General features: G+C 40.3%; 1 protein-coding gene and 1 pseudogene across 1 annotated transcript in view; both read left to right on the forward strand.

The window, feature by feature from the left end:
- The window catches only part of ITPR2 (inositol 1,4,5-trisphosphate receptor type 2), a 497,992-nt gene that overhangs the window by 30,114 nt on the left and 449,449 nt on the right, over positions 1-18,429 (forward strand). Inside the window, exon 2 of the mRNA XM_025879725.2 lies at positions 5,116-5,186. Within this exon, the coding sequence (XP_025735510.1) occupies positions 5,116-5,186 (71 nt within the window). The remainder of the gene's footprint in view (positions 1-5,115; positions 5,187-18,429) is intronic.
- On the forward strand, positions 13,706-16,932 carry LOC112830069 (divergent paired-related homeobox-like; annotated as a pseudogene).

Below are 18,429 nucleotides of genomic sequence, written 5' to 3' on the forward strand. Positions count from 1 at the left end.
TCATTGGAAATGAACTATATCACTTAATGGTACAAGGATCAGATACACATGGTAGGCCAACATCAGGAAAATAATATACTTATTTTACAAAGTACTCAAACTAGAAATAGTTTATTTTGTGGTTTCTGAAGGAAAAAGATAACGATTGTTAACTTTAAAAATAAAAGTTTTTTTATCAGCAAAATTGGGTTTATTTGGGAATAACAGAGGATTGCAATTTGGGTCAAGCAGGCTGTGGCAAAACCATAGGCAAGTCCAACAAACAAAGGAGAGGACCATTATTTTATGGAGAAGGAGGAAGAAGTTGAGAGGGATGGTTTTGAAGGAAAGTCCATTGGAAAAAAGCATGAGTCCAGGGTGATGATAGTTTCTCAATGGCTGAGTTTCAAGGGTGGTTGATTTCTTATAGAAGATGCACTATATACATCTTTCCTTTTTGGGGCCTGTAATTGATGATTCTTCCTGTTGATGTTTTTTTTTTTTTTTTTTGTTGGGGTCTGTAATTGACAGTTCTTCATGTAACTGACCTTGAGTGGTATGGCTTCCTCTTCCAATCTCCCCTTCTGTCCTCCCTACTCCATTTTTGAAAGATTTCCCTTTATTCACATGATTAACATATTTTACCTACTATGTGACATTTTTCTTTGCAGTTGGTGGAATAATAAGGAACTAGAGATCAAAGGATAATTTGCTTTCTTTTGGAAATCTTTTAAAAAATCTGATAGCCATGTATTTTTATACAATAATTTGTTTATACTCCATGCATATTTCTAAAATAGCTACTATTTAGTTTTGCCAATTTATGCCTTCTATATCAACGGAATTATATAGCATTTACTAGTTTGGGACTTGCTTCTTTTAAGCTCAACTTTATGTCTTTGAGATTTTTTTATTGGGTTGAAAGGGGCTATATGAGTTATAGTTATTTAAAATAGGCTATCTTGGCCTCTTTCAGGATTTGATATTTTTGATAATTTTCTGAAACACATCTGGATGGGAAATGTTGTCCACCCCTTCCTTATATCTACTTTCAGGCAACTGTTTATTGGTTCCAGTTATTTTTACTGTTTCTATGACTTACCAAAAATAGCATTATTGACTTATTAAGTGATTCAAAAAGACACCCATTCACTCAATAATTATTTAGCACCTTCCATGTTTGAGGCCTAATGCTTAAAGTTGGGCATATTATGGTGAGCAAAACAGAAATGATCTCTCTTGGGACTTATAATTTATAGCATTAGAGACCAATGTATAAAAAAATTATGATGGAGTGTGATAAGTTTTATTGATAGAGGATAGCCTAGAGTACTATGGGAATGCAGAACAGGTACTCCTGATCCATTTAAGGAAGGTGAGAGATTTTTAAAAAGATTTATTTATTTATTTGAGAGAGAAAGAGAGAGAGAGAGTACAGGAGGGTCAGAGGGAGAGAGAATCTCAAGATTCTCTCAAAATTCTCAGGAGAGAATCTTGGCAAGGAGCGTGGAGCCCCACGTGGGGCTCGATCTCATGACCTTGAGATCACGACCTGAACCAAAACCAAGAGTCTGATGCTTAACCGCATGTGCCATCTAGGCGCCCCTGGAGAGATTTTTAAAAAATACAGATTCTTGGTCTTGATCCCCAGAAATTTTGATTCTGTAGATCTGGACCAAAGAAACTTGCTGTTGTTGTTAGTATTATGGTAATGATTATTATTTTAACTCCCCACATGGTCTAGCCAATTAGCCAAGTTTAGAAAATACTGTGTATGAGTGATTAACGTGGGCAGTAATCACGGCAGGGTCTCTTAATGAGCTAGCTAGGGATGGGATAAATGGTTTTTAGATAATTTCTGCCCATAGGCCAAAGGTTGAACTTTGTATTAATCCCTATTCAATTGCAAATTCTTGTCCTTAGGTCATAAAAGTTAACTGCTCCAGTGATGGGTGAGAGAGCCTGCCTGTACTGATGGCAGGACACATGGAAAGGACCTGGGGTTGTTGTTTAGCTATAAACCCATTGAGAGTCAGAGGTGGGCCTGACTGCCACGGAAGCTCCCATGACCTTAGGACACATAACTGTAAGCATTGTATCAGAAAGAAGGAGGCAAGAGTCCCCTGTGGAGGACTCGTTGGAGGGCCTATCTGGACTCATGCGGATAGTCTAGGATCATATTTAAGGGGGATGTTGACGCTTGGGGTGTATGAAAAGATGTTGAGCTCCCTGAAAAATATCCATATGAGAAAGAATTGGAGAGAAATAGTCTTATTCATCCCAGAAAAAGAAAACTTAGTGTACATAGTTCCAGAGGAAAGAACTGGGACTAAAAAGAGAAAGTTATTTGGGAAGCAAGTCTCATTTTACTCACTGACTAATTTATTCATGTAACAGATATTTAATATTTACTATAAGTCATGCTCGAAGTTGCCAAAGATATAATAGTAAACAAGATGGATTCAGTTCCTGACTTCATGAAGCTGTAACTTACTGGAAGATCCAGACAATTAAGCAGGCAGTTTAATGAAAATGGGATAAGGGCAGTAATGGGAAACACAGGGTGCTATTTCCACTCCATATAAAACACCTCTCTGATATTCATGCTATCAGGAAGATGGTAAATGATGACTACTCTGACCTTGGAGGTATTCAAGAAGGGGCTGTGGGAGTAATGAAGACATTGTGCCAATAACTGCTATTAAAATCCTGCTTCGCCTTTAGCATCAATGATGGTCTATGTCTTTGTAACAGACTCACACTCCTTGCTTTTTTCCCCCTTCCTATCCCGTCCTTCCTTTTCTTCCATTTTCATTTGCAATTATTTAAGTCTGTATGACGGAATGATTTTGTGATTTTCACAGATGTTTGTCTATAAAGAATAGGACCAATTCTTAGAACTGAAGTCATTCTTAGTTATTATGTTTTAATCTGGGCTATCATGTAATTGAGGAGAGGCATAAGTGTTTACATAAATGCACTGTGATCTGATTTATAGCTTCAGTTTTTCCCATTCCTCTTGATGATTAACCCATGCAGGTAGGGACTCTTAGTGGGCTTTATAGTGGGGGTCTGTATTTCAGGGGGATGGGTAGGCACAAAGAATGCGTAGAACATCAATGCTGCTTTTCATATAATTTTTATGTGTTCTAAAAAAGATTATGGTTGTTTTGATGGTTATATTTTGAATTCTTAACATGTCTTAAGTAATTAGAAGAGCTGACTTAATTCGTAGCACTTAAGAAAAATTAAGTATTATGTTGTGACATTCTCAGGACTCTCTGAGCCTTTCACATTCAGTGTTCTAGGCTGAAGCTGGACATTGTGGAGGTTTGGGTTTACTTTCTCTTGACCCAATTTGACTTCCTGTTTCTAAGAAAAACAGTTTTAAAGACTTTTAAAAGGAATATCTTACATGCTTGGCAACTCTTGTAAAACCACATGTTAGTAAACCAGTGTGAATGAAGTATATATGAAAAAAAAAATCAAAGAAAGAACCATATTGCTCGACCAAGTTAGCATTTTGTTTTGTGGAAATTGGACACCATAGAAAAATTTGGTGATTTAGGAAGTGTCTGCTTTTGGTAACCAGATAAATCAAGAACCAAAAGTTTCATTTTGATTTAGTTAGTTATCCTAATTCAAGGGGACATTTGATCACAAATTGGGGTTTACTCAGTGCTGAGTTGATGCGTACTAGTGATTCTGGTTATATGGGTTTTTGTTTGATTGTGTGTTTTTTTTGTTTGTTTTTTGCAACTTAGGCACCTCCTTTCAAATGAATTCATAAATTTAGAAGAAATTCACATGCATTCTCACAATATCCTGGAAAAAATCCAGTTATTCCTACCACTTAGCCAAAGAAGAAAATGAATATTAGTGAATAAGGTTTGGTAGTTAGATATTCTCTTTGAACAGGAGGTTCATGTCTCCTGGCTCTCAGGTGAGAGATTGAGCTTCTCTCTTGGTATTGTCCCAGAAATTGGCTTCTAATGAATATTTTAATAGGAATTAAATATGTTTTTGTAACTATAAGGGTGATTTATTCATTTGATTAATATTCACTGAGTACCTAGTATGTGTCAGGCATTCTTCTAGAAGCAGACTGTATGTTAAGAAATAAGGCAGGCAAGTTCTTTGATTTTTTTTTTTTAATATTTTATTTATTTGAGAGAGACAGAGACAGAGTGAGAGAGAGAGGATGAGGAGAGGGGAGAGAGAGAAGCAGGCTCCCCGCTGAGCAGGGAGCCAGACGTGGGGCTCGATCTCAGGACCCTGAGATCATGACCTGAGCTGAAGGCAGATGCTTAACCAACTGAGCCACCCAGGCGCCCCACATTCCTTGACTTTTATTTATCTATTAAACACTTACTTAAAGGCTTACTATGTGCCAGAAACTATACTAGGTTCTTTAGAGATATTAGGTCATTTAATTGTCCTAGCAATGCTATAAGGTAGGTATCTTTTATTATACAGGTGTAAAGAAGGAGGTTCAAAGTCACCCAGCTAGGAAGTGGCTGACCCAGGGTTTGAATGCAGGATTTCTCATTACCACCCATTTTATGGTCCTTCTGTGAGCCTGATCTCCTGAGCTCACACATTCCTTGTTAAAAAACAAACAAACAAACAAACAAACAAAAAACCCCGCTGAACACACACACAGGAAAAAAATAAAGGAAAATCAAAACTATGTAATCTGACCACTGTTATTATTTTGGTGTCTGTGTTCCATTCCTTATATGTGTATGTTTAGAGGGTGTGTGGGTGTGTGTTTAAATATATATGATATCTTGTTGGTTTGTTACCACTTCTTTTCATAAACATATTATAAATATTTTGCAGGCCAGTACATTTTAAAAATAAACTTTTAAATAGCTTTACAGTGTTCTATCATTTGTCTATATCATGATTTACCTAACCGGTTTCCTTCCACTTAACCAAAATTTTCAATTTGATAAACCCTGCTTTAATTAGTATCTTTATAACAAAATCTTTTTACAAATTTATGATTGTTAAAAAGTTTCTTAGTGAAAAATGGTATTCATACTCTTTGTAAATATTTATACAGTAGCCACAGGAAGTCTGTGCTTTATGAACATGACGAGGTTATCAATGTCAACATGCTTTGTCTTCTAGGTTAGTGGATGACAGATGTGTTGTGCACCCGGAGGCGGGAGACCTCGCCAACCCTCCCAAAAAATTCAGAGGTAAGAAATAAATATATATATTTTTTATTATGTGACAAGGGCATGAGATTATTTTTGTTTCTTAAAATAAGTCATGTTAAAACTTTATTCAGTGTGACACTTTCACGTATAAATATGTCCCCTGAAAAGTCTTTCAAAAATTTCTTCATTGTCTTTCTTCTTTTACACATTGAAAGATTTACAAGGAAAGAGTAATTTCAATTTTTGTTTTGCTGGACAATAGTCAGTCTCTTGAAGGGAAATCTTGATAATGAACTCTGAAAGGCTACTTTCCAAACCAATAAATACAGCCAAATATTTATGTATTCCTGAGACAATTATACTATAAATGTTTGTGTTTCATTATCAGCTCTTTATCTTAAATCTCCAAGAGGGTAACAGTGATTTGTTCTCGTAGCTTTTAAAATGTCACTTTGGATGGCATGTAATAATGAATAATTGTCTTAGAACTCCTTTCTAAGTATAATTTTAGAGTTAGCTTGATAATATCAACTGAGACATGGGCCATAATAGGAGACCGATTGTAACTGGACTGTTATGAAGGAAGGATTAATGGAATCTGCGAAGAAGCATAGACAAACTAAAATCAGCAATTAAAAGCTTGCTCAAATCAATTTCGTAGTTTGTGTGTACTTACAATAATAAAAATAATTTTAAAGCAGCATTCACTTTGAACACACTGTGGAAGCATTCCTTCTCATACTGGTGAAAAGCAGCTTTAATGTGGGATAAAATTCCAGAGAGAGAAAGTGGAAGGGATTCCCCAGAGTCCCAGACCCAAGTCAGGATGTGCTACTTCCTGCATTGGGGAAGGGAAGTGTTTCACATTCGGCAAATGTTTCCCTTGTTTCACTCCCTGTGACAGACACTTTTCCACCCAATTCTCATTATAAGAATATCATATATGTTTCATTTTCTCTATACTCAGAACCTTGCAGAGTGACAAGCCCAATAAATATTTTTTTGAGTTAGATCGGTCACTTTGAAGGAGAACTCCCATTTTTTCCTCCATGTGGAGAAATTAACATAAAACCGGCCGTGGGAGAGACACTGCCCATTAGAAGCACCCACGAAACTAGTCAGTAGGGACTCTCTCCTCACTCTGGGCAAGTGAGGTGTTCCGTCAACAGCTTTCACTGAGGACAGACTCACCATAAAACTGCCAGCAAGGAGAGTCAGCAGTGCGACTGATGAGTAAATAGTGCTGTGGCGCATTAAAGATAAAAAGACAAGTTTCCAAGGCAAACAGGGACAACAAATCTGTCTCTGTAACAGGAAAAAGCATGGGGTTCAGGTTTTGACCGTGCTGCTCACTGGCTGTGTTATTTTAAGTAGGTCGCCTAACCACTTTGAGCCTCAAAGGGCATTTGTCGTTGGCTGGTGAGAGCAAGGGTGGGTCATAACAGGAACAATGCCCCCCCCCCCCCAGAGCTTTGTGAGGCTTGAAATCTTCCCAGAGAATAAAAGTGAAGTGTTTTAAATCATTATAGAAAAGACAGTTAACTTATCATCGAAAGACATAATGTATTTCCTTCTAACATATTTGACTCTGCTCTTATGTTGTACTTTCTTCGAGGACAGGATTCTACTTTTTCCTTGTTTTCCAGGCATTTGCCCATCCTAGACATCCCAAAAGCTAGACATTAGATGCTTTTGGATGAGAGACCCGAACGTTCCCTGGGGTCACATGATAGAACTTGGTTCCCAGGGTCGCTCCACACATCACCGCCACGCGATTGGGTATTCTTACTCCTCTGGCGGTCAGGGGAGATTAATCTTTCAAAGATAACCTTCAGGGTTTGTGGCCACCTTTTCTTTCTTTTCCTCTTTCCCGGTGAAGTGAATTGTTTTAAAGCATGAAGATTATTTTAGTGTAATTGAGGGAGACCTGTAGTAACTCTCTGTACCCAGGAGGTAATTATATACAGATGCTTGGTGTCATGTTATTCAGCGGGCACTGGTTCAAAGTATGAATCACTCAGGTGCTCCGTCCTGCCCTTGGAAGGCTGGCTTTTCCAGTAATCTAATACTCTCCATCATTGTCCTTGCTAGTTTGCTCTGATTTTCTACCTCTAGTTGAAGACTAAACCATTTTTCTTATGCCATTCATCATCAGAGAAGGAGAGTCCTTTTTTTTCTTCTGGGGATTGAGCGTTCCTTTTATCTTAAAGCTCTGACTCTTCTCTGATGATTCTTGGAACCCTGTCATGACAGAGTCCCAGCGGATAATGCCCTGAGATGGGCTTGCCTTGGTCTTCAGACTGCTCAGCAGCCATAAGTGTGCCTTCTTGTCCCAGATGCCTTGTCTTTTCACATAGCTTGTCCTTTTACAGCTCTTGCATCTCACCACTCTCTGCCTGCACGTATTCCCCCTGTGCCCTCTGGCTTTAAAAATCATCGTTCTTTTTCATAGACTGGCCTCCCAGCATTGCCACCCCTGCATTTCCAGACTCCTCGGCCAAGTTTCCAGAGCACCCTCCCTCATTGTTACTTTTTAGATAAGGTGAAGAAACAATAGCATATTGTGGTTCCGCTGCACCTCAGTTCCTCTTGCCTCAGCCATACAGATGATAGTCTCAAATTAATTTGAAAAGATTTTTGTTTTTCATAGTCTATTATTTGTCCGAGTGAACCATACAATTTTAGAGCTTCTAGGCAACTAAAAGTTAATCTAGTGCAACTCCCCCAGTTTTTGGAATGAGGAACCAGAGCTCCAAAAGTGTTAAAGTGATTCTCTCCAATACACACAACTATGCAGCGAAACATTCTTTTGACTGTGTCACATTGCCTCATGTATGAAAAGAGGAAACTGAGTTTTTTTTTTTTTAAGATTTTATTTATTTGAGAAAGAGAGAGAGAGAGCACAAGCAGGGGGAGCGGCAGGGGGAGAGGGAGAAGCAGGCTCCCTGAGCCTGCTGAGCAGGGAGCCCGATGCAGGGCTCGATCCCAGGACCCTGGGATCATGACCTGAGCCAAAGGCAGATGCTTAACTGACTGAGCCACCCAGGCGCCCTGAGGAAACTGAGTTTTAACAATAACTTCCCAAGGGCTATTTAAAACCTGTTTGACAGTTATTTTTCAGTAGAAACCACATAATCAGACTAATATTAACAGAAGCACAGTGGCTTTCTCTTGTCAGTGCATAATTCCTCTAATGGTCAAATACTGCCTATTTTCTTAAACTTTGGAATAAATTCAGATGTACAGAGGAGTTATAAAAGTAGTACAGAGGGTTCCTCTTCACCCAGTTGCCCCTTGTGTTAGCATCTTCCATAACCATGGTGCATTTGTCAAAACTAAGAAATTACCATTTGTACATTACTATTGACTAAGTTCCAGACTTCCTTTGGATTTCACCAGTTTTTTGACTACTCTCCCTTCCTCATTCCTGATCCCATCCAGGACCCCACGGGGCATTTAGTCATCCTGCTCCTTAGTCTAATCTGATCTCTGACATTTTCTCAGTCTTTCCATGTTTCATTACCTTGATATTCTTGAAGAATGCTGGCCAGGTATTTTGTAGAATGTCCCCTCATTTGGGGTCTGCCTGATGTTTTTCTCATGATTAGACTGGCGTTAAGTTTTTGAGAAGAATACTGCTGAGGGGGGCACCTGGGGCTCAATCCCAAGACCCTGGGATCATGACCTGAGCCAAAGGCAGATGCTTAACCAACTGAGCGACCCAGGGGCTTGCTTCTCCCTTTGCCTCTCCCCCTGTTTGTGCTCTCTCTTTCTGTCAAATAAATAAAATCTTAAAAAAAAAGAAAAAAGGAATACTACAGAGGTTCACTGCCCTTCTCCTTGCAGACATATCAGGGACACCTAATATCAACATGTTTTATTACTGGTTCTATTTTTGACATATAATTTAATCCTTTTCCCTCAGACTAACTTATAGCAGTTGTTTTTGTTGACCTTATATTCTTTCGGTTTTCCTTTTTTCCCACTAGTTCCTTTAGACACTTCATTCCCCACCTCCCTTGCCCTCTACTCTCTAGAAAGCTCTTCTCTGATGTGGATTTTTCCTGAAGTCTGCTCTATTGATATACCTACATTCTCTTTTAGGAGGAGAAGCTATATGAATCCAGGCAAGAGAGGTTTGTGTGTCCCTTTATTATCATCAGTGTGATAAAACATAGAGGTTATAGAGAACCCAGGAAGCCATCCCTCCAGAGGGACTGAGGGAAGAGAAGATAGCCCCTTCTTCTGGTTGCTTAGATACTCCTCAGGGTTGGCCCATTTGGTCTTGAAATTTCCAACTCTGAGATTCTGTGGTCATTTGACATGTGACTATTTCATAATCTACCATGCCTATCAAGTGGACACATCTGGCAAGCAAATAGTTATCCCCAAGCAGTAAGTCATAATGTTTCCAGAATTAGAATGAAAACAGAGACATCTTCTGCTCTGTGGTGCAATACTAATGTAGGTAGTGAAAATCAGGGTCTTGGGAGAAGACTGATGAGATTATTTCTTCAATTCAGTTCCTTCTCTTCATATAATTCAGGGAAGTTGCTCTGAAGGCTGGGACTCTCACCTTTTGCCTCCAGTCATGGAGGTTACACATGCAGGGGCACAAGTGAGAAAGCTATCTTGCTACATAGTAGCTTTGAGTTTTTATGTAGTTGACCACCTCAGTCTTGTCTAACACAGTGATTCTCCAGTATGAGCCAATTTGGGTGCAGTATGATGAGAATTTTCCTCTTTTTGGGATCCTATGCTTGCGGCCCAAGAGTCCTGGGCAGGACTCCCTAACTCACCTCCAGCTGTTAGTCAACCCAGACTCCTGATGCTTTTCATTTGCATCCCTGAATCCTCATGTTCCTCCTCCTGTGCTGTATAATTGGTACATTAGAACCAAGTAGGGAATCTGTTACATTTCATTTTATTAGCATTGACTGGCTTATTATTCTAGCCTGCCACTCACTCTGTCTCTCACTCTAGCTCTCTCTCTCTCAGATCTTAACTCTTATCCAAATTATTTATTCAAATTCCCAGGCTTACAACACCTTGAAATTTGTTAAGTTGGTGAAAGGTAGATGTGTGATCCTCTGAATCCATGTGTTATTCCAGTGTTACTGAATATCTCTGAGGAGAAATAGAGTGTGATTGTGTTAGAGTCTCTACAAATCAGACTTTGGAAGACATGGGAGGTGATCTCCGGAAGCATGGATGAAGAAGTGGGGGAGAGTGAGCCTAGGGAAAGAAAAGGCAACAAATTGTCCATTACTGTCCATCACTGTGGCAACTAGAACTCAGTGCTGCTGGGGCCCTCTGAGACTCCATGAGGACCATGCCTCAGAATCTCCTGCCCAAGGACAGAAAAGCTGGGGCCAACTTCCATCCTCTGTGGGTTACGTGTTGCCCCTAAAAGGGCATTATCACTCTCTTCCACAACATACTTTTGGGCTACTCCTGCTTGTAGCTGAGTCAGTTCTCCAAGAGTCAGGGAAAGCTTTCATGAAGAGAAGAGAGATGGCAGGGGTGGGGGGAGCGCCTGGGTGGCTCAGTTGGTTAAGCGTCTGCCTTCGGCTCAGGTCGTGATCCCAGGGTCCTGGGATCGAGTCCCACATCGGGCTCCCTATTCAGAAGGAAGCCTGCTTCTCCCTCTCCCACTCCCCCTGCTTGTGTTCCCGCTCTTGCTGTCTCTCTCTCTGTCAAATAAATAAATAAAATCTTAAAAAAAAAAAGAGAGAAGAGAGATGGGGGAATTGGAGGTTGGAGGCTGTTAGCATGCTGGAAACTGTCCACTGTAGTTGTCAGTGAACATGGGCCTGAAGACATAGTCACATTACTTGTGCATGCTCAGAAGTTTCACCCGTTTCTTTATTTGAAAGACCCGCAGTTAGGCTATAAACTGTATGAGGGTAAAGACTGTGATAGCCTTGCCTTCTGGGGAATTACCAAGATCAAGAACAGTGCTTTGCATATTGTTGGTGCTGAATTAATTTTTGTTGAATGAATGAAATTCTAGAAAAAATTGTAATTCTTTTTTTATTATGTTAATCACCATACATTACATCATTAATTTTTGGTGTAGTGTTCCATGATTCATTGTTTGTGTATAACACCCAGTGCTCCAGGCAGAACGTGCCCTCTTTAATACCCATCACCAGGCTAACCCATCCCCCCACCCCCTCCCCTCTAGAAGCCTCATTTTGTTTCTCAGAGTCCATAGTCTCTCATGGTTCGTCTTCCCCTCCCGATTTCCCCCCCTTCATTCTTCCCCTCCTGCTATCTTCTTCTTCTTCTTCTTTTTTTTTAAAATATGATGTATTATTTGTTTCAGAGGTACAGGTCTGTGATTCAACAGTCTTTCTTAAAGGCGATATAATTTCAGGTCTGTTGTCAGATACTTTTTTGGGGTCTTAACACCACCCAGCATATAACAAAGTTGCTGGTTGATTAGTTGTTTTATAATAAAGCAATGTGTAGACCTGTTATTTTGTTATAGTCTTAAAATCTAGTCCTCTAGATTTAAGTTCATTGGTGTCAAGGGTGCATTCTAACATATTAATCTGTAGGGTGAATAGTGGAAGATGAAAACGTCTACATGTATCAAGTGGAGTTTTTTTAGGTTATAGCATTTTGTAGTTTCCTACAAAGAAGTCTAGAAAATTCCAATGGATTTCCAAGCCAAAAATTACATTGTTTATACAAAAAAAATCTTTAAAATCTCCAGTTGAATGTTACTGCTGCACTGATCCTGTGTATTTGTGGTAGGTCATCATAGTAAGAACCTTCTATAGCTAAGTCCATGTTATTAAACTCTAAGAAGCAGTGGAAACTGGATAATAAGTTTACTCTTCTCAGTGAGGTTTCAGAGAAGGACCAAAGGATGAAATGAAAATAGATTGCTTTTCCTCTTTGCTTCTTCTGTTGGAGCTGGTCAGGATTGTGAAAGTGCTTGCACTGTAAGATGCATCAGTCTGTATTGGAGGAAGTTGCTGTGGTTCTGAATGGTCAAATAGGATGACTTTGGAAGTCTCACGAATTGCTATTTAGGGCAGCAATCGCACAATTAATTTTGTATCTAAAATGTATATGGCACATGGACTTTGATTTGTGGCTCTAAGCTGTGAAGTTTAGTTCTCTCCTTTAAGAGTAAGAAGTGACAGGCAGAAAATGAACACTTGTGATGTGCGTGTTTCATGGCGTTAGGACAGCGATGACTCCCCCACTTTCTAATCATCTCTCCAGGGTCCAATTTTCCTGTGCTGCTAGCTCTTGTGTAAAAGTCTCCCTTCCAGTATTGAGTATGAAGTTGGTTATGTGTCTACATTCCTTGTAAATATCGAGTAAATACCCTTTGTGAGAATTTTAATAACCAAGACTACACTTTCTGAGACAGAAAGTTCTAAATGTTGAATTTCTTAACTTTGAGTGCTTATGTTGGCCTTTATCCATGTTACCTTGTTTAATTCTCAATAGCCCCATTTTACAAATGTGGAAACTACACTTTAGAGAAGTAAAGTAACATGTTTAAGTTCACACAGCTACGAACTAGGAGGTGAGGCAAGTTTGTTTCAAGCTGGTGTTCTTCAACATTATCAGGTCTTGGGATACTTTTATTTATTTATTTATTAAAAAAATTTTTTTTTAAGATTTTATTTATTTATCTGACAGAGACACAGTGAGAGCGGGAACACAAGCAGTGGGAGTGGGAGAGGGAGAAGCAGGCCTCCCGCAGAGCAGAGAGCCTGATGTGGGGCTCGATCCCAGGGCCCTGGGATCATGACCTGAGCCGAAGGCAGACGCTCAACGACTGAGCCACCCAGGCGCCCCTCTTGGGATACTTTTAGTAGAGATTTATTCAATATCCATTGTGTGCAATGCAGTATGTGAACTTGTTGGTATGGTTCAAACGAGTCAGAAATGAATGCTGCTCTCAAGGAATTTATAATCTAATGAGGGAGATAAGATGTGTATAGAAACAATTATAGCACAAGGTGGAAGCGATAAAGACTAAATAGAAAGGTGTGGTGAAGGTATTGTAGGAGGATGGAGATTTTAATTTCCTGTTTTGAGAGATGAAGAAAGCTTCTTAATAAAGATAGCATTTGACCTGTAGCTTAAAAAATTTGTACCCACAGGGAAGGGAGATCTAAGTTTTTCAGGATGAGGATGAACCTTTTCATAAAAGTAGCTCCTAGGGTAATAGTTAGTATGCAAAGCTGAACTGCATCTTTTTTTCAAACAATGACAGAACGCTTGGCATTCTTTCAAGTATAATGCGGAGATGAAAGCACTCAGTCATTTACCCCAATACATTTGGTCTTCTAGGAGGTAGACAAGTTAGCCAATGATACTGAAATGTGACCAAGCCTACTCTCCTGCTACCATTGCAGATGTCACATTTATTTAGTTTTCACTATAGGTCAGGTAATGCTATCAGTTGGTTAAGCGTCTGCCTTCAGCTCAGGTTGGGATCTTAGCATCCTGGGATCGAGCCCCACATCGGGCTCCCTGCTCAGCGGGGAGTCTGCTTTTCCCTCTCCCTCTGCCTCTGCCTCTGTTGCTCTCCTTGCTCATTTTCTCTCTCACTCTGTCTCTCAAATAAATAAAATCTTAAAAAAAAAGAAAGGGGATAAAAGGAATTCAGGGCAAGTAGATTTTTCTTTCAGGAACATCTGGAACCTCATATATCACTCCCACTCACATTTCATTGTCACATGGCATATTGGGTCGAATGGTGGCCCCCAAAGGTAAGTCCATGTCCTAATACCTGGATCCTGTGAATGTTATCTTATTAGTGAGGAAAAAAGAGTCTTTGCAAATATAATTACGTTAAGAATCTTGAGATGAGATCATCTTGGATTACCCAGGTGAGCTCCATATCCAATGACAAGTGTCCATGTAAGAGACAGAAGAAGAGAAGACACAGAGGAGAAGGCCATGCAAAGACAGACACAGAGCATGCAGTTATGTTGCCACAGGCCAAGGAGGACCTGGGGCCACCGGAAGCTGGAAGAGACAAGAGAGGATTGTTTCCTAGATCCCTCAGAGGGAACATGGCTCTGTCGACACCTTGACTTTGGACTTATGACCTTCAGAGCGACAGGAGAATACATTTCTGTTGTTTTTTTAGCCATCAAGTTTGTAGCCGTTTAGTATGGCAGCCACAGGAAACAAATATATTCGGCCACATTTTGCTGTAAGGAAGCTGAGGAATGTGGTGGTTAGTGGGCTGGCCATGTGCCTACCTAATAGGAGTTCTGTTACCGAAAGGAAGAAGAGAATGGATATTGGGGGTGAGGGGTAACATTCTCTGGCACATCCCATTTTATAGCTGAGGAAATTGAGATTGGAGAAGTTAAGTAACTTGCTCAAGGTTATACAATGAAAAGGAAGCAAAGCTTTGATTGAAATCCAGACCCTTAACCATTAACTGTACTGCTTTTAAGACCAAGGGGCTTTGGAAGCACAGAGAAGAGGACTGTAATTTGTTTAGGAATTCAGAAGAATGGAGGTGAGCTGGGGCTGTGGAAGAAGGAGCGGTTGTTAACCAGATGGAATGGAGGGGGTGCAGGAGAAAGAAGCATTTCTGGCTGAGGTGCAGAGGAGTGCAGTGGCATGACCCATGTGTGTTTGTGACTTTTAAGAATGTTTAAAGCTTAGGAGAATGTGGAAGAGTGGCAGAGACGAGCTTGGAGGAGGGTCAGATGCCTCATGGCCTTGTATGCTGCACTGAGGCATTTGCTATTTATGTTAAGACAGTGGAGGACTATTAAAGAATTTTAAGCTGGTCTGAGACATGATCAGAATTGAAATTTTGAAAGACTGTTTTCTTGCATGGAGAGGTTGGAAATATAGGATGGGATATCAACTAGGAGACTATTAAAAATAGTCTAGAAAATTTGGTAATGGAATAAGCTAGCAGCTATGGATGGTGAGAAGGGGATGTATTTGACCATATTAGGGCTAGATGACTAATTGTATGTAGCAGTGGGGTGGGAGGTGGAGGTGAGGGGAGCGTGTGTCCCAGAATTCTCCCAGGTTTCAGATTTGGGCAATGTAGTAGATGGTAGTAGCATGTATTGAAATATGGAATACAAAAGAAACTACTTGATAGGGGGAGGTAATTATATCAGCTCTTTCTATCTTACTATCTGTCAAAACACCCCCAAACCGAGTGGCTCACTTAGCATCCATTTGTTTAATTCATGAATCTGTGGTTCGTTGGCTGATTCTTTTGTTCTGAGCTGGCCTGGCTGATTTCTGCTGAACTTGCTCATGTATCTTTGGGTATTTTGCAGCCCGATGGTCTAGGATGCTTTCACTCACATATCTGCCAGTGGATAGGTTGTTGATGGGGGTGGCTGGGCCATGTGTCTCTTATTGCCTGGCAGGCTAGCTCAGATTCTTCACATTAGGATAGTATGACACCAGCAAGAAAGGGAAAACACCAGTGCCCCTCACTGTTCAAACCTCTGCTTGTGTCACATTAGTAAATGTTCAGATGCAAAGAATGGAGACATTGGCTGGACCTTTTGACAGGCGGAGCTGCAAAGTCACTAGAAACAGGACATGTATACAGGGACGGGAAGAATTTATGGACCTTTTTGCAGTTTACCACAGTAATGAACTTGGTTCTGGCATCCTTTCTGCCAGAGAGGTAGATTTAGAAGATTGCTGGATATATTGACCTGGAGACTCAGAAATCTAGATGGAAAAATAGAGATTTGAAATTGATTACAATATGGATTGACTTTAAAGCTGAGAGTGAGAAGAAAAGAGTACCCTAATTGGAATCCCGGGGAGTATCAACATTTAAGGTGCCAGAAGAAAACATCACAGTATCTCTTGACACAGGACCAGAGCATGGGGACCCAGCTAGATGGGATGGCAGGCACAGGGGGCCTTCCTAAAGGAAAGGATCAGAAATATTCACAAAGGAAATGAACCATGTTCACTGAGAAACCACTGGCAGATTTGGAATTCTTGTTCAGCAAGAACCCATAGCCCGCTCCCAGCCGTCAGAAAGAAATGGCCTTGAAACTGGAGATACATCCTACCGTACTGCAGGTTTGGTTCAAGAACCACAGAACAAAAGTTAAGAAAGCCAAACAACAGCAATTAGCTGGGGTGGAAGTCAAGACCAGCTCTTCCAAGAGACACACGGATGCCACTCCAGGAACCCCCCATGGTACCTACCCTGCTTCCCTAGTTTATACAGCTCACCCCATACCTTCCTCCCAACTCAGCATATGCTCCAATTTTAAGGCTCTCCCAGACCATTCTTTTGGCCACAAAATAGTCCATTTTGGCTCCTGCCGAGATCCTAACATCTACTCGCTATGTCCCATTATGGAATCCCAAATTCTTTCCACAAGCTTCACTGCTAATTCTTTGGGTTCTTCATCTCCACAAAGAACTTAGTGAGCAAAGCCAGACACAAAAGGTCACCTACTGTAACGATTCGCAATGATTCCAGACCAGAGATAGAGTCGAGATCTACGAAACATGGAGGCATTTCAGAAACGGGCTTCATAAAAAGAAAAGAAGACCCACAAGTGCCTGTGGGGTGGAATTGAGTGGCAAGAGTCCCTCAACAAACTATTGCAATGGTGATGTTTCATGTTGTAATTCGGATGGCAGGAACCTGCATGTATAAATTCATCCAAAGACACAGAACTGTAATATTGTATAACATACACCACAAAAAAAACAATCACGTGATAGGACGGAAGTCAGCTAATGCTACGGCAGTAACCATTTTGCAATATATAAATGTATCAAATCAATACATCATACACCTTACACTTGTGTCTCAGTAAAGCTGGAGACAATTTTTTTTAAAGATTTTTTATTTATTTATTCATGAGACACAGAGAGAGAGAGAGAGGCAGAGGGAGAGGCGGGCTCCCAAGGAGCTGGGAGCCTGATGCGGGACTCGATCCCAGGACCCTGGGATCATGACCTGAGCCGAAGGCAGACACCCAACCATCTGAGCCACCCAGGCGCCCTGGAGACAATTTTTAAATTATATCTCAATAAATATATACAGTGAGACTACTAAAAAAAGAAAAAAAAACATCACAGTATCAAGAGCCACCATGAAGTACGACTACAAAAATGGCTGAAATTTAAAAAAGGGGCGCCTGGGTGGCTTAATTGTTAAGCGTCTGCCTTCGGCTCAGGTCATGATCCCAGGGTCCTGGGATCGAGCCCCACATTGGGCTCCCTGCTCAGCGGGAAGCCTGCTTCTCCATCTCCCACTCCCTCTGCTTGTGTTCCTTCTGTCGATTTGTCTCTCTCTGTCAAATAAATAAATAAAATCTTTAAAAAAAATACTGAAAATACCAAGTGTTGACAAGGATGCAGGTCAACTAGGACCCTCATACATCGCTGGGGGTGTACAAGATTCTATAGCCATTTTGGAAAAGAGTTTAGTACTTTCTTATGAAGTTAAATATGCACATACTATATGACCCCCGAATTTCACTCTTGGATATTAACTAAAAGCAGTGAAAAATTAAGTTCACACAAAGATTTGTACATGAATGTTTATAGCAAAAACTGGAAACAATCAAAATCTCAACTGGTCAATGGATAACCAATACATGCAGTGGTATATCCATATAATGGAACATTACTCATTAGTAACAAGAAATGAAAGCCTGATATACCCAACAACACAAATGAATCTCAAAAGTGTTATCTAAGTGAAAGAAGCCAGTCTCAAAGGACTATGTAATGTATATTGCATTAATATGCCATTTTGGAAAAGGCTGAGGCAGGAGGGATGAATTTAGCCAACTCAAGATAGAATAGCCCTGAGGTGGTTCAAAGTTCTGTTGACTCAGAAGTACTCTCTTGACTTCACTGAAAAAAAAAAAAGAAGTCTCTCTACTCTACACTTGTGTGACTGTTTTTTTGTTTTTTGTTTTGCCTCTATGGCTGGCTGTTTGGGAAGATGGAGAGACAACTTATTCATTCAGATGTCTTTGCCTATCCTTGGTGAGGTCTTCAGATATTTACATGATACAGTATTAATTTTGGGGAAAAGAATGATCCTTATGGTAACTATTTTATTTAATTAATTTATTTTTTAAATTTTTAAAAAAAGATTTTATTTATTTATTTGACAGAGAGAGACATAGCAAGAGAGGGAACACAAGCAGGGGGAATGGGAGGGGGAGAAGCAGGCCTCCCACGGAGCAGGGAGCCCGACCCAGGGCTCCATCCCAGGACCCTGGGATCATGACCTGAGCTGAAGGCAGACGCTTAATGACTGAGCCAC

This window comes from Callorhinus ursinus, unplaced genomic scaffold, assembly GCF_003265705.2.
Source record: "Callorhinus ursinus isolate GAN/ISIS: 27379988/994484 unplaced genomic scaffold, GSC_fseal_2.0 scaffold27, whole genome shotgun sequence".
In the NCBI taxonomy this organism is placed as follows: Eukaryota; Metazoa; Chordata; class Mammalia; order Carnivora; family Otariidae; genus Callorhinus; species Callorhinus ursinus.